At 36.7% G+C, this 26,475-nt stretch overlaps 1 protein-coding gene across 1 annotated transcript; it reads right to left on the bottom strand.

Moving 5' to 3' along the window:
* Nucleotides 1-2,655: 2,655 nt before the first annotated feature.
* YME1L1 (YME1 like 1 ATPase) lies at nt 2,656-26,363 on the bottom strand. Its single transcript, XM_074833412.1, has 19 exons — nt 26,098-26,363; nt 23,207-23,338; nt 20,466-20,628; nt 18,326-18,424; nt 17,399-17,508; nt 16,086-16,236; nt 15,888-15,995; nt 15,037-15,119; nt 14,102-14,192; nt 12,296-12,448; nt 10,060-10,192; nt 9,533-9,595; nt 8,910-9,022; nt 8,376-8,531; nt 7,536-7,687; nt 6,581-6,707; nt 6,407-6,480; nt 5,680-5,766; nt 2,656-4,591 (listed from the first exon to the last, which is right to left on the bottom strand). Exons 1-19 carry the CDS (start codon nt 26,125-26,127, stop codon nt 4,448-4,450), a joined length of 2,169 nt encoding a protein of 722 aa, XP_074689513.1. The 5' UTR covers nt 26,128-26,363; the 3' UTR covers nt 2,656-4,447.
* Between the last annotated feature and the right edge of the window lie 112 nt (nt 26,364-26,475).

Here is a 26,475-nt window from a genome sequence, read left to right on the forward strand (position 1 = left end):
GGAGTTTTTCTTCTGAGAGATGCAGCAAGTGCGACAGAGCCAGGGTCTGCCTCTGTTCCGTGGGGATTTCTGACTGGTTGCATGAGACCCAGTAGACAGGGTAGAATCCTTCTGTTTCCTTCATGATACTTCTATGGGGACAATAGACTGGAAGTCAAGTTATTCAGTAATTAATAATTTACTTCCAGCACAAACTGAAAGTACTGCTACTAATTTTCAGAGCAGTGAGTCATAGTCTACAGGCATTCAGTTAATTTCCACTTAGAGTCACTATGAAAGCTACACAACAATGCTTAAGATAAGTCACTGACAGCCAAGAAGGAATTGTGTGACCAGTTATTGGCCAAATACAACAAAAGCATTTATCAAAGAACACTGGCAACTCTGTCTAAAAAACATTATTAACCAAAAGTTACCACAAAAAGAAATTGAAATCAAACCCCAAAACTTCTCAAACACTTTTGATTCTGTGCACACCCTCTCAAACCGGGGGGAGGGCAGGGAGAAGCAGTGCCAGAGACTACATGGAGTTTACCTGAAACTTTGCTTTGAATATACAAATACCACTTTATGTTAGTTGCTCAGATACTACAGTGATGGATGAAAGTAAAACCTTTAGAGAGATGCTCTGAAGAGTAACAACTACAGTCATCATTAAGACACATCCCTTTGTAAAAGCAAAACGACTTCAAGCACAAAGCTGGTTTTTGGAGTGCTTAACGTGCATAAAAACTGAAGTGCACTTCAGCTGATGTGTCTTTCCATACCTACTTTTAACCCTAGGTTCTAGAGCAATAGGTTTTTTTGCTTTGTGGAGATTAAAATAAAACTACCGATCACCCTACCACCCACCACTCTACCTGTGACAGCCTGAGAATTCTCATATGAAAGTCTGCAAAAGGTATCCTGAACTTTCCTGCAAATTTCTATGTCCAAAGAACATTCTATTTCCCCCTCATTCCAGTTTTTCTGTGGAACCTTCCTACCTGGAAAGATACTCAAACCACATCTGGTGGGTGTTTCATCACTAGGGCAGTTGAACGTTCTACTGTGAAAGTAGCTCTGTAATAATCAATAAATATTTATAAAAAAAGTTACAGGTCTTGCAACACTCCAAAGTTGAAGAGCCACTTTTGTCCATAGGAGGAGAAGCAGTTCTTGAAATAGTAGTCAAAGACTGAAAACTAGTATCAATCTTAGAAGAAATCTGCTGCTGAGGTGGAAGTCAAAACCCAGTGCTACTACAGTCCATATCATCTGAACCTCAGTATTCTAGCCAGCAGCATTAAATTTCCAGGACAGAGCACTAACCACAAAGCTAGATACAACAAACACAAAACCAAACAAACCCAACCCCGTGCACCAGAGTCCTCCCTTTTCCCACTGAATGCTTCAGTGTCCATATTAGTGCTTTTATTAAGACAGTTGAGGCAAACGATACTGCACTGATGAGCTGCCAAAAGAGCAGCTGATGCACTCACATTGGCCAACACCAGAGGAAGGCATCTTAATAAACACTAGATAGAAGGAATGGGAGTCATGCTTCTGGAAAAAAAAAGAGAATGGAAATACACTTCTGAGGGAAGTAGAATGAGCGGCCTAAAGTGAGTACTCTCGCTTCTTGTCCTGTTCTTTTGCCATGTTTTTGCCAGCAAAAATATCGCTACTTGCTTCTGGGAAAGGTTTCCGAGCAGATCAAGAGAGCAGACAACTACCAATGGCGTGATTGCTCTATTTTCACAGCCAGTTCAAGGGATCAAGATTCAGAAAACACTTGTGACATTTCAGCTGACTCAGGTCATCACACAGTAGGAGGCAGTTAGAAAGAGCCACACCTTTCACTGGAAGTTTGCATTTTCTCTGTATTAAGCTTGACGGCAGAATTCTGGCATAAGTCAGCCATGAGAATGCAGAAAATTCAGAATCATGCCCAAGTTTGAAGTGCTTATTTTATGTGTATCTGTACTTGTGACCAGTTGAGGGCTATTTAAAAAGCAAACGGTCCATTCAAAGTACTGGGCTCTGCCCTGTTTCCAACAAGACGAGCCTGTCTACTTGAAGGGAACTGAGGTTATTCTCACCATCAGACTGATGTTCGGAAGCTGCCTTTGTGATCTCCTACCTCTGTCCAGTGATTATGTGAGGAGGAATTTCAGCCCCTAGATGCACCCAAGAACACCAGAGGTCAAACCCAGTGCCTAAATAGACAAGTTTCTTTGAAACTTCACAGATACCGGCAGGCACCCAACCACCTAGGTAAGACAGTGAACTCTTCAGTAACAACTCTGCTGTTAAGTTGGCCAGAAAGCAGATACCTTTTACACCTGATGGCTAATCTCTTAACAACCTTCTTACACGATCCAATGAGATAGCACCTTTTTTTTTTTCCTCTTCTTTTTTGAGACTTTCTTCTCTGCATATAGCAAGAAGCTTTTGAATGACAGAAGCCAAGCTAGATGCTCCAGGGCTTACCCCACAAACCAGATCATTCAATACAGATTTTAGTGACTGCAAAAGTGAAAAGCTTTTTTGCTTTTGTTTCTAAATGCAGATTCACATTAGCTGGAAAAGTTCCCATTCAAGTCCCACTACTGAAGCAGCAACTGAAATTTCCAGGGAGAACATTCCCTAGAAATCTGATTACAGAGAGTGCAATTTTGCCATCATCTTAAATTTATTTACAAGTTTAAATGTTTTATACACCTCAATTTACATAGTAGGGAACTTGGTATTACATTTTATAGCAATTTACAGTGAATAAAAAGAAAACCAATATGCATAATTAAAATTAACCTTTATTACTCAAAAAACAGATGCCAAATATGCAGTATATTTCTGTTTCTGTTGGCATATTCCTAAAATACATGTACAACTGTAACTAGTCAGCCTAGACATTTGCTATACTGTTTTATAACATGTGGGAGTTCTCCCACACTGCACTGGGATGTCACTATAGTAAGCTGACAAAAATAGGCAAATAGAAAGTTATCCTGGGTTTGAAAGAAAAAAATGCATGTGCTCTTACTAAAAAACTAGGTTATAATCAAGCATTACACTCAGAAAATTCTAAAATACTATGTTACCTCTAGTTTTAAGTGTAGTTACCAATTTCCATTCACATTTATTGGCACCAGCCCAACTATTTTCATGTCCAAGTATGGCAGCCTTCAGCATTAACATGCTAATAAAGGGCCCTCTCTGCAACAGAAGTTTACAGTCCCGAGAGTTTACAATTAATTGTGCAGAAAGATTATGATCAAGATGCGTTATTCCTAAAAACCAGTTCCATGAGATAAGAAAGTTTTTGAAAACAGAAGCAGTTCCCAGTCAAGTGGAAGTGATTGCTAGCAATTATATGCCAGTATTCTTATTCTCTTAGAATTTCCAGAGGTTTCTGTAAGGGTTGAAAGAAAAGGTTTTATTTCCCTACTTCTACTGTAGAACAGAACTGGGAATGTTATTTGAAACAAATACATGCTTCAAACATTTTCTGAACTACTCTTTACTGAGCAATACTGCCCCCTCTCTGAAAAAATTATCTGTTGGATTATCAAACACTCGTACATAGCATTAGTAGAAACTAGTTCTGTAGAATCTCCAGCGGTGTAAAAGCACTGTCAAAGCACTGTTATCCATCTACTGCAGTAATAAAAAAAAAAGTAATAATCTTGTCAGCAGCACATCAGAGGTCACAGGTTATTTCTTATCCCTGCCATGCTTCTGACCAAAACATGGTCCAAAGAGGCTTAGACATGTTTAGCCCGTTGTTTTTGCACTAAAATTTCTCTCCCAGCCATACATGTGTGCATTTTAACCCCAAGAGCACTGAAAACACAATCACTAATGATTTTGTCTAACATGAGGCTCCCACAACTCCCTTTAACAGAGATGCACTGTGTCGCCGCTTCATTCCTGGACGTGTTTTGTTATATTTCTAAATAAGAAGTCTTCTGTAAAAGTGATCTCTAGCCTCAGAGTACGAGCATTAGTTAGACTACATACTACTGTCTTACAAATCAATCCGTCACTATCCATACAACATTCCATAGCACATACTGTGGGGTATCACTTCAAACACATGTAGCAGCATGACCCAGGAAGCTATGCCCAAACACACCAGTATACTGGCATGTTTTTCTTCTCAGCTTCAACACATTTGACTGAACCAAAATGCTGCATTCAACCCTGAGATTTCTCTTTCTGAATACTTCTTGTGGGAAGAGCATAGGGAGCAGAGGATGAGGAATTTACTTTATTTTGTGTGTCTTATTCTGATGAGACACAACAAACAGATGAGTAACAGAAGCTCACAAGAGACAGAATAATATTAAAGTGTCACTAATGCCATACACACATCAGGAAGGGGAAAAAAGGCTATGCTGCATAAGACTACTGCATTGCTAGATGTACATTCTTCAAATCATCAGTTATTGCATCCCAGAAGTTATCATCTTACTTCTAGTTTTTTTCCCTCTAGAACAATTTGGATTTCTTTGGCATCCAGAGTCTCATATTTCAATAGAGCTTCTGCTAAATTCTTGTGTTCTTTTGCATGAGTCTTCAGGATGGTCTTTGCTCGCTCGTATGAGTCCTAATATTAAAAAAAGTTGGAAGGAGATTTTAAGACTTTAGAACAAAAACAACAGCAAGATTTCACTTTAAAAACTGTTTCCAGATAAATACAGCTTGAAACAAACATTTAAAGTTGTGCCTTATATTTCATAGCTAGCACAGCTCCTGTCTTATGGAGATTTAAAATCTAGCTGACGTAATTAATAAAAAGAAACCCCAAACCCAAACAAACCACAACCCAACTTTATGTCACCTTTGCATTTTGCAGAAGTAGGACTAAAAATAAAATCCTGAGACAAACCTTAGTATTTTTACATATGACTTAGAAAAGACTTACTAGATTTGAAAATCTGCTGATTAAATAGAATTGATTGCAAAGACTAAAGTTTTTAAAAGCTTATAAAACTCTCAAAGTATTATGTACTTTTAGAAAGCTGAAAGCTACCCAACAAGTTACCAGTTGCTGCAAGTAGATGCACATTGTCAGCATTACCAGCTTCAACTTAACTTTTAGTTCTACAGAAACAGTTCTTACACGACCAAGTCAGTTCAAAAACAGCTACAGCAAAAGTGTTACTTGTTTAAATGTTACAACATAAATATTTCTCTTGCCTGTACCAAACTAATTCAGATTATCAGAACAGTGATCTGCAAGTTCTGTGATTATCAAACATTACAAATTTCCCTGAGCATCTGATACTGATCACTGTGAGGAACAGGATACTGGAGAAGGCAACTCTCTGATCCGATATGGCCGTTCCTGTGATTCTATACAAAGTGATTTAGCTGCAAGTTACGAAACATGGGAGTAACAAAATTTTTTTCCTATGAATTGAATAGGCAAAACAAATCCTGACCAAATGTAGTTTGGAAGTGTTAGACTGTATTAAAGAACCCACCACCAACGACTTGTTTCTCACTACTTGTGCATGATAATCATCAAGAAGTTTTGATGTGCAAAGATTCAAAGTTGCAGCTACACTAAATATTTGGGAATCCACCTGTGTATTTTCAGGAGTATACATTACTAAACTGAATAATCAAGTAGCCTGACGCTCGACTGATCTCAAAATAAATGTTTCAGAGTGGAGGGGGAGCGAATCTTACCCGCAGAAGTGTTCTTACTTCCTGTTCAATTGCAGACTGAGTTTCAGGGCTAACTTTCCCCGTATCAGTATAGGTCATAACACCAAGCTAAACAACAACACAAATATCTTTATCTTGCCACTGTTGCAGTAATACACATAAAACACTGTTAACAGCTTCATCACCTATTGCTTCCACATGCAAACAAATAAAATCATTAATCAAAGGCTTGCTGAAGTGCTCACAACAGAAGCAAAGCCAGAAGCCTATTCATCAATTATGTAGTCACTGCAGAGTTCTGTTTCAATAGGTCACAGTACAGATCCTGATCAAGTGTTTTCTTATTTAAAAGACAAACCAAAATCCCTAGACTACTAACACTTGATGGGTAAAGATGACTAAAGAAATTTCTTTAGAAGTCTAGAAAACTCGATGTTGTCAGTCCTCCCTCCCCGAAACTCAAGACTACCCTTTATTCTAAAATGTTTGGTTTTATTATAAATTTTTTCTGCAGACATAGTAACTTTCAAGGCAATTTTGAGGCAAAGATCTTGTAAGTTAATTTTTAAATTGTCAAATATACAGGTTTTCTAGTTGAGTTCTCTATAGCAGGACTAGTGATAAGGCTTACTTTCCTTTTTGCCAGAACTGCTTAGTCTCTGTGATCACCGAGAGCCAAATAGGTATTTAGTTACAGAACAGAGCATTTCTTTGTACCATATAAATATTTAAGGATTGATGATACTACCTTCTCGCTCATTCCAAATCTAGTCACCATCAGTTTTGCAATTTTAGTAGCATTGTCAAAATCACTGGAAGCACCTAGATAGCAAACAGATTTAAATTAGTTGTTGAAACCCAAGTTAAACATGCTAGTCCACAGGCTTTGATCCAAAATTCTTTTAACTACCGATCAGCTGACCTGTTGTGATGTGATCACTTCCAAATATGAGCTCTTCTGCTACTCTTCCTCCCATACAGACATCCATCTGTGCAAGCAACTGGGATCTAGTTTCGCTCCATCTGTCATTTTCTGGGAGCAAAGATACCTGTAAGAGACAGAACTGTGGTCAGGTAACAATAAACAGAAGAAATACCAAAACAATCTGAAAAATATTCTTCTTTATATCCAAAGCAGATGCTCTGGGCCTCCTCCTAGTCTATGCACTCATCAGGTTTGCTTGGAGGTGCTTAGTCTACCAGCTGAAGTAGTCTCCTACAGGCCATGAGCACCACATAAAATTAAGCAACTTGAAACTACCACCAGAAGAAACAGAGCGAGCTATTCTATCCATTTCTCCTGTTTCCCTACACTTGTACTGAGCACAGATCAACTTGCCTGGAGGATTCAGGCCAATAGTTTTTTTTAACTGAACACATTAACTTGGATAAAGTTCAACAGAAACAGACACAATAGAAATATTTTTTTCTGTTCAAATGCTTAAGAAAAACTTAAGGATAACTATACTAGAAACAAGGTAGGTAACCAATTAGGTTTAAAAAAAGTCACACTGGACAAAGAACAACTCAATAAAGGATGTTTGTGTTAAAAGTACAGTTGAGCAATGCTTCTACTTTCCAGTCCTTTAGACATTCTTCAAAGTTTTGCTATTGTGTGCTATTTTAACTGCAGCAGAATCAAACATACTTACATTTCTTTCCTTGTATATGTGAACTATTATACTAGCATATGCTATTTTATTTCAAAATAAAGAAAGCTTTCTATCACACAGAAAAATGACCAGTGACTTTTCCAAGAGACTACTCATAACTGAGTACTTCAATATACTACAATATGCATCAACATAATTACAAATAGCATTGTTGCCACATTCCTCAACACCACTAAAGCAACATAAAATTCTAGAAATACTCACATGTCCAAGTGTTGTTCCTCGTGTCATGATTGTAGCCTTGTTGATTGGCATTGCATCCTTAGTATAATATGCAATGATAGCATGTCCAGATTCATGGTAAGCAGTGATGGTTTTGTTTTTCTCATCAATTTCTACACTTCTACGTTCAGGTCCTTAAACAGAGGAACATTAAAACTTTTTTGTACAGCTAACCACCACAATCCACACATTACATATACTCAAACAGAGCACAAAGTAGCTGAGGAACAGCATGCCAACAAAATCAACTAACACTTAAGTGCAAAATGTTTACAAGCAGTATTTTAATGTCTAAAATGGACCACAATACAATCTACAGATAAGTTACTTTTAAAGGAATAGATTTAAAATACAGTCTGAGTATCTGAGAAAAACCAATTTCTTCTCCCAAGTATGCACCATATTTTTAGTGTATATGTCTCAAATGCTTAAGTTTAGTGTTACCACATGACAAGTTAGTTAGACAGAAATTCCAGCTTTCTGATCATTTCTTCTCTCCTTTCCTTTAGGAATAAGTAGTGGAAGGGTAAGAAATCAAGCCTGTGTCTTCCTCTAGGCTGAAGTACAACATGCAAAGTTTTTGATTTAAAAAAAGTATCAAGTCTTAAAAAGAATGTATTCCATACTAGATTTTACATACTGCTCTCCAGTCTCAAAAGATTCTAGTCAGAATTAACTAACATAGGACTTGTTTTTAGAAAAAAAACAACAAACCAAAAAAACTAACAGCATAAAAACTTCTTTCTCTGTAAAAGTCTTAATCACACAAGAAAACCCCTGTGCACTGTAACATACATGTACGTCTTTTGTATAAAATCCTACCCATTAGAATTTTGTCCTTGGAGAATTCTAGTTCTTTCATGGTTACCATATCTTTTCCATCAACAGCTGCCTTTAAGGCAGCTTGATTTACAAGATTCTCAAGCTCTGCTCCAGAAAATCCTACCGTGCCTCGTGCAATTATTTCCGGATCAACAGCTGTTGGGAAAAACAAACTTGTCATTAGGGTCCATATTGCTCCTGAAAAAACTCATACCATGAAGAAATATCAAGAAACACCAAAATACAAGTTCTACTAAATACATGTTCTACTAAAAAAATGCATTAAACAAAAAAATTTCAACTTTAGAAGAAATGAAGTCTAATTCTTATGACACTATGAACTGCTGGGGACTAGAAAGAAACACTGCCTCAGAAGACCGTCGTAACACTACATACTAGACAATTTTTGTGTTCTTTACTGAGACACATGGTAAAGCCACAATTGCTGATGGAATAAAGGACTAATATATGAGTGGGCTGATCCAGTATAAGAACTGCTACATAAAAAGATATTACAGTAAAGTATATACTTACATGGATCATACTTTATTTTATTAAGGTACCACTTCAGAATTTCAGTACGACCTCTTACATCAGGCTTGGGAACAGTAACTTGCATATCAAAGCGACCAGGACGTATTAAAGCACTAAGGAAAAGACAATTTAATACACTGATTTAAAAATGCTGTAGTAAACTGTTGTTAACATATATAAGGAACCAAAATCCATCTGATATTTCTAAAGACATCTACATAGACTATGTCTGGTGCACAGATGCAAAGAATACATTTTTTCTAATGTTTGTAAAAAGACAGGTGAAAGATGTTTATTATCAACCCATTTTACATTTTTTTTGGCATTTGAAAATTCTGCATTGCAAACAAGGAATGCAGCTGGTCAATTTAAGTAGAAAAACTTCCAGAAGGTTTAGATACTCAGATACATGTTACTTGTTTCTCCATATTTAACTCAACAACCTTTTAAATGCCAAAAACTGGTCAATATACATCCTTTTTAAAAGGGGAAAAACCCCAGCTATAACACTGTAATACTTGAAGATTATCACAAGCAACTTTGTTGTTGCAGAGGGTTTTGGGTGGGTTTTTTTTTGTTTTTTAATACATGCTTTGTAAAAATGATCAATACATTATACTCACTTATCTAACGCTTCAGGGAAGTTTGTTGCACCAATAATAACAACACCTTCATTAGGTTTAAAGCTGTATGGAAAAAAAGGGTGAGATTTTTTTTTTTTTGGAGAGAGAATTTACACTTTTTTTTGGGTCAATAACTACTTCTGCTTCTCATTTTGGATGGCCTCAACTGGCCAGTCAAAAGTGTGCTATCAAACCACAACATGTGATCCAAGAATAACCACATTTAACCCAGCAACTTGTTAAAAACATGTCCTGATCTGAGAGTTTAACTTCTGCCTTTAGATATATAGCCAGCCTAAAAAAATTGAGAAAATATTTACAATAATTACAGCTATTGTGCTACTTCAACTCAGAAGCTTCTATACTCTTTACAGTAAGGCCATTAATGCTACTGTTAGCAGTACTTAGAAGCATTACAAAAAAAAATATGAAAAACATCAATGCCATCAAGGAAGAAAAATTCACCCGAATATTCAAAATACCAGCCAGTCAAGCACCTTCTGGGCCCTCAGAATCTGTATATTTACCCATCCATTTCAGCAAGAAGTTGATTAATGGTCTGTCTTGAATAGGGATGCATTGGAGATTCAATTCTCTTCCCACCAACAGAGTCCAACTCATCAATAAATATAACACATGGTGCATTTGCTTTTGCTTCCCCTGACAAAACAAAAATAGCAGAAGGACAATTCAACCACACAAAGGAACACAGTGTATCACATAATTTAGGATTCTATTATTTCTATTACTCTTGGATTGTAAAGTGTTTTATTAGACATCACCAGAACTGTCTTGCTTTTAGCCTAAAAAGAAATATATTTTTGAAATGAAGCGATACAAAGAAAAGCAACGTTCTTTATCTCCACATCAGCTTATGCTTATCCTGCTACAAGAAGTTACCAGTAAAATAGATTAAGAAATTCGTTGCATTTTGTATCAACTCCTTACAACAGTTTATTTCATTGGCTTGGGTAGAGAACACTGACCTATTAAACAAAAATAGTATGAAGTGTGATGGGTCTAAACACTAACTTATTTTAATAGAGCCTGCTTGTTATTTAACAGTGAAGACCTCACCTTCAAGTTTACAGGTATTAAATACTGTGAGGAACTGAAGGATTTAATGCCTCAAACATTCGCTGAACTGTTTGCTGCACTGATCTTCCAATGAGGACCGCTAACCATTGGCTCTATTGTGTAAGCCTGATACTTTGTATAAATCATGCAGGCCTTGCTAGTGACTAAACCCCTGAAGAAGAGCTAAAAGTCTGGTAAGAGGGGAACATCTGCCCCAGAAGGAGCCAAATACTGGATGGTTGCCCAAGAAGCATGAAGTCAGGAAAAACCAGTAACTGGGGGAAAGGTAAAGGTGGCAAGGGGAGATCGCAATCAACTCAATTGGACAAAAGGGTTAAACCCCATTCCCCCTCAATGCATGCACAGAACCTATGCTCCACCTTTCCTGTCTCTCATGCTAAGGAGTTCATGGAAAACCCACCTCTCCTCATCTAGTATGCAAATCAGCTGATAAGATGAACTTAAAAGGTGACAGAAAACTGGACTGGTTGCTGGGTGTGCATCCACCACCCAAGATTACTGGACCCAAGACAACGCTGGAACCTGGGGTAGTGATCCAGATTCCTTGACTCTCTTTCTCTCCCTTCCTTTTCTTTTCTTTCCTTTCTGATAGATTTATCAATAAGAGGCCACATCGCTTACTATCCTTTTCCAAGTTTAAGTTACTTCTACCACAAGTAAAACTTTTTAACTGGTTGTTTGGTGTCGTTTCACCTTAATTTAACACAAGGGGATCATGAAACCTTTATGACTCCCTGGGCTCCCAGTCCAGGTCGTAACAAATACACAATATAAAAATGTAACAATAAACTTCAAGACCATGAACGGGTACATGCATACCAGCACGCAACTCATCTCACCCAGCTAGACGTATCTGTGACATTGATATTAATGTACAAGTCAGTCATCTAAACTTCTGTCAACGGAGAGAAACGTACATTTTAAGGCACAACACAAGTTACATTCTGCATTCTTTCCATGTGAAGCAAGTCACATTTCTTCTACAAATGCAAACTACTTTCTACCACATTGTATATGCCTGACACTATCATTCTTCCATTTAAGAGAAGTTGGATTCCCCCCCCCCCCGATAATTATTTGCACACTTGACACAGAAAGCCTATTCTGTGAAAGTTATCAATCTGAACATTAATTTTAAAAGTTTCATTATAATGCCCTTTGTTCCGGGCCTGTTGATGGGTGTGAGAAATGAAGTCTCAGTTTAGTGCTATACTGTGATGCCGTAAAGTTCTAATTCAGATTTACCAAAAAAAAAAAGTATGAGGGAAGTAATTGAGAAAGTTAACAGCATTTTTTATCTTAAATTTACAGCTTAAGTCAAATTTACAAAAATTTATGTATGACTATGTAAATTACAATTTAAAATATTCTATTTAGTTTATAGGACATTACATTTCTAATTTAATTACTTTCATTCTCTCTGGGAGTGTTGTAAAATCAGTTACAATTTTTGCTATAGTTTCATCTGACAACTAGCAAGATTCTACAGTTACTTGATGCTCACAGAATTCTGAGATTTAGCTACACAAATGAAGTTTTATTTATCAGCCTCATACAATACCAGTTACCAGTAACCACAACTGTAATTAATCAAACCTTGTAAACAATGCTGAATACTTAATCTCACATGTGAAACGATTTCAAAACCACAAATATTTAACTTACTGAATAGGCTTCGGATGCGACTAGCTCCTACACCAACAAACATCTCATCGAACTCTGATCCCGATGCATAATAAAATGGAACATCAGCTTCACCAGCTACAGCCCGTGCAAGAAGAGTTTTACCAGTACCAGGTGGTCCAACTAACAGAATGCCTAAAAACACAAACAAGAAAAAAACCACCAAACACACAGTCTTATTACACAGGTACTGTTTCTTCCATGCATTAGAAGAAATAATTTACACTTGGCTTCAAAAAAAACTGTTAGCATCCCATTTCAGATCCTGCTCATTACTTGCAGTCTGAAGCAGCTTCCTGTAACAGATCTAGATATGCTCTGATCCATATTTACATAACAACAAAAACTTGTAAGACTATCAAATAGAAACAGAAGCCTGAAGCATTCTACAAAATTACTGCTGAGTTTTAGCAGCTGAATCCCTAACAGTGTCTTCTTCAAACTGACACTGTCCTAGCCATTTCTGAAAGTGGAACTTTTTTTTTTAAATTAAATCATTCCAAGTAATTGACTTTAAACAGTGTAGAGCATTAACAGGAAACAGACTGATCAGGATTATGTATTTCAGATTCACTTGGCCTCCTACTATGATCAAGTTCAATCATCCCTTTAAATGAAAACATTTGTTTCTGAACTGTCTAAAGCAGTTAGCAAGCAGTAAAGGTGCTGAAAACCGTACAGAAGAAATAAAGGCCTTTTAAGAGTTCAGTTACATAAAAACTCCCACCTTTCAGGATAAAGAACTACTATATATTAGTGTAATAACTAAAGAATGCACAGTAAGTTTTGTCTAACCCCAACAATCATTTGCATACTACAGGTTCTTTTGGGGACATTTTTGCATTATCTTGGGTAAGTTTTCAAGACTAACTTATGTTACATATCTTTCTCAGATGAGAAAAGATACAACAGAATTAAAGATTTGGTGACAGGAAGCTATTAACTTTAAAAAAGATATCCTTATAGATGGGGGGGGGGGGGGGGGGGGCGTGGCTGGGAAAACAGACCTAAAAACCTCTGAGATACATAAAGTTCTACTCAAAAAGTCATTAACAACAATTATACATAACTTTATCAGTACATATTTTTTTAATACTATGTTATGCTCAGTGACAAAGTAAAAGAATTTTCATAGTTCAAATACATCATCTCTAAAAGGTTTACTTGGAACTTCAAAGAAATATTGATTCTTAACCCTGTAAATAAGGCAGCTAACAATTGATATTTGAAAGTGTTTTTGCCTGGAACCTACAGTCCGCTGCTTTGCACTAACATAGCTTATTACACCCAATGTTATTGAATTTCTACCAAATGTAAGATGTATCCAGGCCTCTTTGCTTCTTCTATCTGAATATCTCAGATACCTCAAATCTTCTGTGGGGGTAGGCAGTAATGACTAATTTTTACATATGGGGAACTGAAGGTAAGACAGGAAGCGTGCAACATAAATACCTTAATCCCCACTCCCAAGTACCTCAGTTTAATGGTATCCTTTAATAAAGAAGCTTTCACAACTCTCTTTAAAGATTCATTTGTTCCTCAAGTATTTTAAACAAACAAGGAAATCCACTACCTATGTCTAACATTATTTCTCTATTTTTCCCAGATACAAACTAAATACAACAGTAGTATTTAGGCCCATTTTGGTTATATACTTTTTTGACTCCCTAACTAAAGGAAAAAATATTCACAAGCTAGGCTCTACATTAGTCATTCAGTATAGAACAAAGCTACAAAGATAACCACAGGTACATATGATTTTCACTTCTGCTGAGCAATGATTCCTACCTTTTGGAAGTTTACCTCCTAGTACAGTAAATTTATGTGGGTTTTTCAGGAATTCCACAACTTCTTGCAATTCCTGTTTAGCTTCTTCGACCTACACATTAAAAACATGCCATAAAATATAAATAAGCATTTATAAAATACCGCAACTTTTTTGTAGGTGAGTTTTGTGTTAGAGACTAAGTCTCTAATTCTGTATTGATCAAAAATACACAACAGAAAGAGGAGATAAAAGTGTACCACAGAATTCACATGGATACCGAGTGTCCATGAGTTTAATTCAATCTATATAGTAGAATTGTTCATGGGACTCAGTAAACCCTAAAGTTAGTGATACTGAAGGAATAAGCAGACAGTTCAAGACCAGATCTGACCAACAAGATAAATAAAGAATCAAAACTTCTACATCAAGGTATTAGTCTAATTAGATAAAATTAGATTAATTCTATTTGTCCAAGGGGAAGCAGAGGGGTAGGCCCTCATTTTGTCATAAAAGCCAAAAAACAATTGAATAGAAAAAAATAAAGCTATCCCATCAGCAATGCCCACTTTCTGGGAATCTCTGTATCTCCTGTCCTAATACCAGATATCCAAAAAGTGATGGTACTAAGGGAGAAATGATCAAATGGAATTACCATCTTCTTGTATTGGTCAATTTCTGTAAAAAACAGATTAACATGGATACTTATGGCCTGCCTTTTGCTATCCTAGCCTTTAAAGATGTGACTCAACAAGTCAAGAGCGCACCTTCTATAAGGTATTAAATGCCACAAAGATATAAAACAGAACAAGCATGGTTAAAACCCTCCTTCATCTTGGAGTGGCCAGTACATATAAGGCTTCAGTTCATACAAAGAAATTTCTTGGAGCAAGCCATCCTTCAGGCTCACAATGACTAGTTAAGCAAGAACTCACACACACTTTAGTTTTGAACTTACCCCTTTTACATGTTCGAAGGTGACATTTTTCAACTGGATTGGATCAACTGCTGCATCAAAGATACTCGATGTTCGAAAGCGTACTAATAGCAGACAGCAGATGATAAACAACAAATTTACACATGAAGTCATTTCATTCCAAGACTGAACTTTGCACTTGAATGCATACCATTAAGCCACTAACTTTACACCTGCGCTTTTAGAAGGGCATGTTTCCATTTACAAGTGTCCAGCAAGGATAAGATTTATTTAAAAAAAATCTTTAACATATCTGCAATAAATTCAATGATATAAGTGCTTTTTAGTCATTTGTAGTACAGAAAGCCCTGCACCCAAAAGCATGTACACAAAGCCAGAAATTCTCCCTCAGTGTTTCTGCATATACCCTAACTGTCTTGAGACCCAAGTGATAACTTTGCATGAGGTTGATTTCTCAAGACGACAATTTGGCCGTGCAAGTAGCTAGTCACTATAAACTAGGCTGTGATTACAAATAAAAATCAAACCATTTTGCCTACTGCTGGCCTAGATAACACATCATCTAAATTCAAAGACAAATATACAACTAGTGAACAGTTTGACTGCTTCTCTGCTTGGTTCCACATAATTATTTCACCAAAAGAATTAAAGTAATCATACTAACAGGCAACTTTTTTGTCTCCATAAACATTCTGTCACACTACTGTCTGAAAAGCTGTAACCAAAAAGCAGTAAAAAACTCTTCTCTTTCATTACTACACTGAAATGTTATTCTAGAAGAATCATAATGTCAAAACACATTTAATTTGCGCTAAACCTGCTGGAATAAACAACATAAGTGAAAAATTGCAAGGAAAAAAAAGTTAACTAACCAGCATCAGAAAAGGAACCTTTCCCAGGTAAAAATGATGAATATATAGCAAGATAAAAACAAAGAACAAAGAGAAAGAAAGAAAGTAAACGGGATCTTCTTAAGGAATCTGTAAAAGAAAACAAAATTGTTTTAGTATGGGCTGAAATAAACTACTTTCTGAATGCAAAGACAAGATACGTGAACTAAAACAACTTACCAAGTGTTTTTTGCAGGAATACCTGTGCTTTCAAAAAGCCTTCTGCAAAACCAGTTTTAAAAGCATCCTGGTGTGCCTCTGGGATGTTTTTTGTTTTCATTAGTGTATCTAAGTTTTCAACATCAATTCTTCGCTTTCTCAGGATAAAGCCCTAAAATATTTTCCACAGCTGTGTTAGTATACACTAAGTTTTGATACACAATTAACTTACTACCTGGCTAGCATGCATGAGGGGGAAAAAAATTTTTAAAAAGCATATAATTCAGGTGCTCTAGGTTAGTTACATGACACAGGGCAGTAGCTTGAGTGTGGAATCACAATGGCTCCAGCAGGGGGACCCCAATTTTTGCTGACAGGTCAGGTTTAGAGCTCTCCTGGACCCCAGTGCCAAACAGAAAACACAGCCTAAGGCAGATTTGTACACACCTAGTTTTATACATTGGATTCAGTGGGAGTTATTAGCTTAAGCTTTTTGCTTCATGAAATCAATTTAAACTATTTCCAAACATGAAATATCTTTGTAAGTATAGTTTTGATAGAGCTTGATCAAATACATCTCATACACCCTACCAAATTTAAGAGCAGCACTGCATGGAGTTAGCTCTGGTTTATCTTCACCCACGGTATACCTAGTCCACAGATCAAATAAACCACATATGCCTAGAAGGGGAGAGTTCAAAGCTAATTTATACACAATAAGATCAAATACTTTAACTAGCCTGACTTCCGTACACCAATTAGAAGCAAAGAGTACCCAGGTTAACTTGGTTTTGTTAAGTGCTTTCTTATCCCAAGCCTGGACAGCTATCTACTGAATTAAAAGTATGTATATGAGTTTGTAATTCATAAAATTAACAAGTTTAAAATTTTTGTATCTTAAAAATATACTAGCCACAAGTATATCTATTCTTAAAACATCGATCACATGCTGAACTGCTTGAAAAAAATATATATTCTTGTATGTTAAACTAGCTGTATTTCTGTTTAAACAAATACTTCATTTGACTCCAAGCTATTTTTAATAAAGCCACCAAAACAGAATACAAAGAATTTTATTTCTAGATTTTAAAACCATTTTTATACTCAAACAACTCTTCTAAAGAATTCAAATAATCTTTATATTGATGATATATGAAGCAAATCTGTGTATTAGTAAGAAAAAACATATGTTGTCATTAGCTCAAGCTTTAGAATGAAGAAACTTTTTCACACGAGCAAAACAAAACACCCTTGGTAAATTGTGAAGGTTCATTCAAAAGAAAGAGGTGGTCTGAATAAGCCAAAACCAACTTCATAATGTTACTCATATTTACCTTCAAAAGTGAAGAAAGTGAACTTTTTGTTTCTGTGAATTGTTCAGATGTTGACTGCAGACGTCTTGCTCTTGATCTCAAAGTCTTAAAGTTCCGTGATTGTATGTAAACTTAAAGTAGTAAAAACGAACAAAAAAGTTTAAAAGTATCCATTACTCCACTACAAAAAAAGCCTAAGAAATTTCAGAAACTATTGTATGACAACGACTACTGTGATTGAACTGAACATCATCTTCCCAACATATCCACAGCAGAAAGTAAAGAGAATCGCAAACGGCAATCTGTAGGTCACTCCTTGCCTTCTCTTCTGCTAACTTTAAAATCTCAGATCCTTCAGCTTCCCCTGTATATTAAATGCTCCAAAATCTGCACCCTTCCTTGTGGCCCATCACTGGGCTATCTCCATTTTGTCAGCATCTCTCTCTTAACCATGGGACACAAAACCAGACACAGTATCCAGATGTATCATCAAAAGAACTGAATAGATGAGAATACTTGAACTCACTGAGCTCCTGATTTATTTTCTTGGTAATGCAGCCCTGTTGTTACCCATCATACATCCAGGAGTAGTTTTAAACCAGTCACCAAACACCTTAAAAAGTTCATCTGGATGAATACTAGATCCAACATATTTACAGATTCAATAGTCGTCAGTTCATATATCGTCTTTTAAGAATACAATCCACAAATACTGACATCTTCGAACTAGATTCTATAGTTACACCATGTTTACTAACTTATTTCTGGAAACATACTACTCAAATGCAAAAATCACTTCATGATTTAAAGTGTTGAAATCAGTATAAAGTTCCTCCTGGAAGTTTACTGGTATTTCTTGAGTGACACCTCTAAGACAAAGGTAAAATATTTTCCCAGGATAAAAAGATACTACAGAGATTAAAACCGGCATTGCTTATTGTTTCATACCTGGCCAACACCGAACATCTGAACAGAAGTTTTGGAGGGGATTAGGATGCTGTCTATACAAACAAGACGAGCGTAAAGCACTGAAAACATCCACGAAACCTGCAAAAAGATACAGCAAAGTGTAAATATACTCTATATTAAATGGCAGCTAAACACTACATCTCGCATAGTTTGTTTTTTCTTTCTTTAATATTAATTCTATTTTACTACGGTCCTTCAGGCATCTGTAATTAAACAAATTAACAATTACCAGTACACAGATAGTTAGCTTCTTGCATTAACCTATGTCAGGCACTTTGCAATATACCAGAACTTTTTCTAATTAGAACTTCCAAAAAACATTGTTTCCTAGAATCTTGAATCTGAAGCTGTATCTAGGAGGTAAAACTCTGCACATCTGTACAGAGCTGAATAAAATTATCTAGACCGGACAGGAATCCAAAGACTTTCATGAAGCTGAAGTACCAGCATTCAACCAACCATTCAGTTTTCCAGCTTTAAAGAATAGATTCCTCACAGGCATTTTCACACAGACTACGTATAAAGTATGAAAACATTTTAAACTATACTAAGTCTACTTAACCATACAGTCCTCATACAATACAGAAACAAGAAGAAATAAAAGAGCATCTCTGTGAAAAAGTTATCAGCAGATACTATTTCAAGCACACTACTGACTGCAAGACCAGTTGTTTAGTTACCAAAAGTTCAAAGAACTCATCCTCATCTAGAAAGTAAGAATTATTTAAGAAACATCAGAAACCTGAGGAGGAAGGGGAAAAAACTGAGGCCAAGCCTATATATGCTCTCTTCCATAGTAATTCAGAAGCTAATGTTATCACAAAAAGGGTGGGGTTTTTCGTTTATTTTACATATTCTGAGAAAGTTATTGCATCAGTTAAGATACATCAAGGACAGCAAAAAAAGAACGCTGAAAGTTCTTACTAAATTTTTTGAAGGTATATGATTGTAATAACAACTTGCAAGCTAACAAGCAAAATACTGAGGAACTATGGGAAGGAGAAAAAAAGATTACCTATTAATTCTAAAATGCTGTACATTCCACAGTCCTCCACAATACTGCAGATTGGCTAATCTAGTACAACATAATTAAGAACACATACATTTCAAAAATAGAAATACTCTCCTCAGTTTATGCACAAGTATATGCACAACATACACATATGACAGTAACAGTTGTCCATAGCATGCAGTGTCACCTACACAAAAAGCACATGCTTGAAGCTTTAGCATCTCCCTTGCCTGTGGCAGTTTTTCACCTATAACCTCGCCTCTCCAACTGTGAATGAAACTACCAGTCTGGTGAGCTTCCACCTTCATCTATCAAAGCTTTGAAGCATTTGCAACTTTTTTCTTCACATTCAGAAAACTGCTTCTGGGCTAATTTTTTTGTATCTTGCATCACAATGAAATTTAAGACTTCTCTAATAGTAGTCCTGAGATACTATTCTTAATGCTCTTTCTCCCAACTACAATACTGTACAGGCAGTGTCGCTAATGTCAGCTATATGCTGCTTCTTCTAACACATTCTTGAGCATCTACAATGGCCTTGCTTCCTGTATTTTAGACTAATCTCAACAAAACATCTTTAACTGTAAGGAACCACTCTTGGTTTATTTCAGCAACGAAATACTCTACATGGACTGTTAACAGTTTGCCACTCTGAATTCCCTTCTAATTAATGTCCTCATGTAATGTTGCTTCAATCGAAAAAGAAATAACTTAAACTGGAGATGTTCATGACTGTGTTACATTAGTAGATTAGCAAAACCTAATTCCTTCTATTTGGTGAAACAATGATGAGCCTAAGCTATGAATTTTTTCACCAGTTTAAGAGACAACGCCCTTGTACTACAGCTGAGTTCAGACAAGTTTAATAGCAGCCAACTTCAAATCTGAATTTGAAGAAACAATTCCAAAATCTGTATTGAATTTCCTGAAATTCCCAAGATTCAAAAGCACCACTCTAGAGACAACCTGTATACAAAAATACATTAATACTCTTTTTATTAAAGATTTTTAAACTATGAGTTATCTACAGCACAAGAGATTAAAGAGTAACTGTGTTCACCTTCATAATCTTATCAATTCTCACTAGCACTTTACTCTGAAACATACCGTGCTTATTTTCAAAGAAGGACTCAGCAGAGATGTACGATGTATGCCACTGTGAAGAGACTTTGTTTTCTGCATAGTAGCCAGGAAGCAACCTGTTCACCAGTTCTTTGAACTGGTTAGCTTTCAAATCAGATAATCCCAGGTCTCTTAAATTAAGTACAGACTGCAAAATAGAAATAAATGTTCAAATTTACTTAAGATTGCCTATGGGGAAAAAAAAATTAAGAATGAGTTCACTTTTTGGCTTAATACAGCATCTATATTTCACAGTTCAGACTGAAAGAAAAAATTTTTAAATGAATGAAAGGACATGATTGAAGAAAGAGTATTTGCTACTGTCAGTGCAAAATAACTCTTCCATTTGCACATATTGATATTTTCATTGTCACAGTACATTTATGACAAGCATATTTTCTTCCCAATTCAGTCTTTTTAACACCTTCCTCCTCCCTGATTGAAGCAGGCAGAGAAAAAAAATGAAGTTTTCCAACTCTTTCTACTCTTTAGGACAGAACAAATGGAGAGTGCAAGAGGGAAAGATGTACAGCAATAGCCACCCATTGTATTTCATCCAAGTGAGCAAACAGCAAAATCCCCCCAACCTTTTTTTTTTTTTTTGGCTAGTCTTTTTGCAGATAGCACAGATTCAGCAGCAGCACAAAGACTGGATATTTAGAAACTATACCCACAGTTAAAATCTTAAAAAGCCATGAGCTGGTTAGACACACAATGAAAGGCCAAAGTTTCTATAGGGAAAAGGGTAAGTACTTGGATCTGTGGTATCCTACAAAGCAAAGAAAATAGGAAAAAAACGAGGAGGTAAGGCACATACACTTGAGTTACTAAAGAAGTAATCTTGACCCAAGTAATTTAAATCTTGTATTTTACAGATAGGAAAAAATCTTTTAATAGGAGAGTATGTTTTAAAAATAAGTATTGGTTTGGATCCTTTAATATATCTATTAGCCTCTCAATACTGCTTCTACAGTAACATTTTCTTAACTGACAAATACTCTATTCTAAATGTATTTGCACAGAGATTTGTTTTTTGATTGTTAGAGCATTAGGGATTTTTTCTTCCTAAATTGTTTTTATGTAAGCTTTATGTTGATCTACTTTCAAGGTGAAACTAGATTTCCAATAAAAAGACATACATAAAAAATGCTTGAATCATCTCTCAGTAGAAGCACTTTTAGAACAGATTCCTAGATGCATCCAGAATACCACCATATTCAAAGTTTATAGTTTCAAATGGATTTCTTAAGTAAACAAAAGTATTCTGTTTTAAAGGCTAGGGTAGATTGCTTCTGGTCCACTTGTACTCAAAATAAGTATGAATACATTTTTAAACATCATTTGACTTTTACACATGGTTTAAAGGAGTAGATCAAGCCTTCCTACTTCAGCTTAATAATTGCTTGGAAAATTACTGAAATGCTAAGCGGGGCAAAGAAGATTAAAAACATTTTTTAAATGTAACATTTTCTATGACCCTTCAGAAGAGGTTACTACTTCAAAATACAGATTTAACTTCACAGCAGAGAGGCTTCACATTCTCAGATAATGATTTCTGCCATTCTAATAGTTCAACTTCATTCAATATTATAACTGCATCAGTGTTTGCTGATTTAAAATTTGAGTTTAACCTTTATTTAAGCTTAGGTCTATTATAATCTAATCAACTTGCTTTAGGAACTTTCTTTAAAAATAATTAAGAGGTTTTTTTAAATTATTATTGTTACACTTTTATCATGCTAGGAGGAGGCAAACAGGTGTATGATGAATTAGAGAGAAAATATTAAATGTGAAAAACTCTCTGTATTTAAAGGAGGCCAGATTCTGTATTTGTCTTTCTACTTAGCAAGAGAACTGAATAAATGAAACACACTTTCAGTTTCATTCAATAATCCAGGTCTCCCGCTGAAATAAAATTTTATCACCAGAAGCACCAAAAATCCCAAACCAACCCAACAATGGAGTCACAACTCAGAGATGATTAGTACAACCCATGCTGATTTTCAAAGTTCTGCAGTTAGTGAGAGATTCCATGTTTTTCCTCACAAACATTTTCTTAGTTATAAAACTTGTTGTAAGAAATTAGTTTAAAGAAAAGTGGCAAGACCTGATACTACTTTGCACTTTCTGTATTTTGATTGTCAATGTGAAGAACAAAAGATACCTAATGATAATGAATATTTTAATAGAAAAATAAGAAAACATGCAAATATGCTATTTAAAAACCCTCAACATATTTTAAGTTACAGTCTGTTTTCTCATAAGCAATAATGAAACAAACTTTTGTGGAACTCTGAGTGTGAAAAGACAATAAGGAGTTTATTAACAGAAAAGGTATGTTTCTTGCTTTAAAGTAACAATTAAGTTGAAAGTGAAAATAAATCCCCTCCTCACTTGCAAATTACTAGACAAGTACTAGCCTTTTTCTTATTAATGAATGAATACTGTATTTTCATAGAATCCTTACCACCAAAGCACCGACTGACAGATTCTGTCAAAAAGTTACATTCTATGTGTTAACACTGTATTTTCATAGAATCCTTTCTGCCAAAGCACCAACTGACTGAGGTTCTGTCAAAAAATTACATTCTGTGTGTTAACATTCTGTTCTGTTTAGGCACATTATTTTATAAAACAAGTCAAAGATTAAATTCACTTAAACTGATATTGTTCAGATTTAATTCAGCTAAAAGCAAACCACCATTTTTTCCAAAGGTTTTTAGTACCTCACTCTTCTGAGGATCATGCTCTGGGGAGGCGTCCCTCTGGACAGGCTGTACGGATGCTGTGCTGGCAGTAGTAGTGGAGCTTTTTGGTGAATGAAAGGCATTGATAAGGTGACTCAGAGGAACTGTAGCCTGGAAAAAAAAAAAATCAGATACTGATTTAAGCTTGTTTAAACTATTTAAGCATATCTCTATTCCAAACCCTGTCTTATAATTGCATATCTTGTACACTGCCTTTTGAGGACTTCATAATAAACCACATGAATTTAGCCTCAACACCACAGTGTTGGCTGATACCTCTATTTAAAGGAAAAAGAAAATTAAAGTATGCCTGACAAATTAGATCACAAAGCTTGGAAGAGAAAAAAAAAAGGCTACATTTCCTGGTTTTCAAACATAAGCATGGTTTAAAGAAAATAATCACTAGATTTGCAAATACAGAAGTAGGTACAGATCATTGACATTTAGGAGATACGAAGACTGCCCTCAATTTGCACTTAAGACAATGCTTAGGTACCAAAAAATAATAGACAACTTCTTACAGATGGTTCTCAGCTGAAACAGCAGGGAAACAAAATTGCTACTACACTTCCTTCAGAATTTTTTTTTCAATGTTTTTTTTCTTTCTTTTTAATGTATCACTTATTTGCTATGTTAGATATGTGCTGTTGCAACCAGATGACAGAACAATAAGGATTGTTGCTATCTTTTGACAAATACTACAAACTTCACAATCATTTCATGGAAATAAAATACAAAACCTTGTGAAACTGAGTATTTTTCCCTCGTAGTCACCATATCTCCACCACAGTCAATTAACTTACATTCCAGATCGGTGTTTTTTCCCCCACATACCAATAAAAAACACAAAAAAAGAAACACAAGCAATATGGGGAGAAAAAGAGAGGAAAAACAGTAGCAAATTACTTCTGTGCTGAAAAGCCTGTAAGTTGACACCATCTCTTGAAATGTTTCAAACCTGTTTATAGTTACTGTCATTCAGGAACTTTCCCTTCTTTCGAAGAAATGTTCACTTAAAATAATCCTGAGCCTGTCTTGGTGTACACCAACACAAAACTAAGATCATCATTCTGATGAGACTTCATAACACAGCCACAGAAGACATGTTCTTTAAACAACATAAACAGAAAACAAATGGTAAAAGAGGTGCACTATTTAGTGGTAGGCCTTAATTTCTGACTTTAATATGATATTTTATAGTAAATTCTAGATTACCCCTGGACAGATATCCAAGCAACAGATCTCATTAAGCTGGTTCCCCTTGAACCAACTTGAACAGAAAGCTCAGTGGCTGCTTTTGAACAGCACTGAATCATAAGGATTTAGCAACATCTTACTAATTCAAAGATCACCATTCTTAAGTACTACTGACTTTTGTATTATTTCCAAACAATACCTATTTTCATCTATGAAGTAATACTTCTATAACTTGAAACATCTATATTTTTTTACTGCATTATACAAGTTATTTCCAAAAGTTTTCTTTATGTTTTCTTCCTTGGGATCCCACTTTAGCTTAACTTTAGTACTTTAGATACCTTAACTTTAGGTATCAAACTAACCTATACAAAGCATACGTACATATCACAGTAAATTCTGTAGTTCAGCAGCACTCAGCTCAATGACACCACCTCATGAATCACTACAGAAACCCACATGCACCACTTATCAGGGCTCCCTCTCTAGCACATGACTATGTCTATTGTGACTATATGGTACAAATAATCCCAACACTTCCAAAATGCCTCAGTCTCATTACACATCACTAGGGAAAAGAGTTGGGGTGCAACTCTGGCTGCCAGAACAATACCAGATTGCAATACCTGATTAAGCCTCTGCCTATAAATGTCCTTCCGCAAGAACTTCCATCTCTGTGTTGACTAGGCAGACCAAGAGAAACAATGCTGCGAGACATGAAAACTACCTCAGAATTAATTGTCCAAAGTTATAATTACAACTCTCAGAGTTTGTGGTAAAACCATAAAGCCTCCAGAGGTCAAAGCCAGCATCCCAACCACTAACCAAGCATTCCTCCTGCATTTCCCACTATGAAAAGGTGGAATGACACATTCCTAAAAATATCATTACAAATTCTCTCATTTCACTGCACTAACAAAAGCAATTAACACATTCTCCACATCTGGAAAGAACAATCAAATCTGTGGAATAAGACTATCACATACTAATCGCCCTAACGGAAAACATAAAGACCTCTGGTTCAGATCAAAGTCCGTAAAACCCACTAGTCCCATCCAACTCACTACCTAGTAAAAGATACCTTCCCGATTGCATCCAGCTTGTTCTATACAACAAATGATTGAGGGGCTTTTCCTCCGCTAACTCTTGTAACTTTTAAGTAATTTATTTTTGGTTTCCACAACCACCCGTGACAATTAACAGCACAGTTTAACTTTAGCTGTAATAACACTCCCCTCGCTTGTTTTCTACTATAAAAACAAATACTAAAAAGCGCCATCTCTAGGTTACTTCTTCATTTCAGATTTTACAACCTTTCACTGTACCTTCTTCTCGCCTCCATTTACCTATTTTTCCTAGGTAAGGATCCTAAGCCGCTGTAGCCCCACCCGCTCCTCTCCCCGCTATGACACTCGGTTCCGCCGAGCCGGCAGTCCCCCGCGATGTCCCCCCACACCTCGTTCGCTCACGCCCCGTCGGCGCTCTCCAAAGCTCCAGAAACGTGGCAGCCGGATCTCGGCTCCTTCAGCCGAGGCCCGCAATCTCCGGGTCTCCCGAGTGCCTCCGCCCAGCCCCGCTGTCTCTATCCGTACGTGAAGCGAGCCCCCGAGCATAGCCCAGCGGAGAGAGGGCCCTGAGGACGGCGAACTGCGCACCGCAACGGGCCCCCTCACCTGAGGCTGAACGGTAGAAAAGGAAAACATCCTCCCGCAGATGGGGGGAGTGGCGGCGGCGGCGGCGACCACAGGTGTCTCCTCCGGTTCCCAGCCCAAACGTAGAAGCCGTGCCCGCCTGCCAGCCTCCGCCGCTCAGTCGCTGTGGCAGCCGCCGCCGCCGCCGCCAGCAGGAGGGCCCCACAGTTCCACTCTCCAGGAAGATGGCCGCCCCCTGCGGCCAGCAGTGACCAGGCCCGGGGCTGCCCCGGAAGCGGATGGAGATGATAGAGCTTCCAGGTCGCCTCTCCCTTTCCCCGCCCCGCAGCCACCGCATCGCAACCAGGTCGCTTAGCAACCCCTGTTTTCCCGCGCTCCCCGGCCACGCTGCGTGCAGGA

Source organism: Strix aluco, chromosome 1 (genome assembly GCF_031877795.1).
Source record: "Strix aluco isolate bStrAlu1 chromosome 1, bStrAlu1.hap1, whole genome shotgun sequence".
NCBI classification, from domain to species: domain Eukaryota; kingdom Metazoa; phylum Chordata; class Aves; order Strigiformes; family Strigidae; genus Strix; species Strix aluco.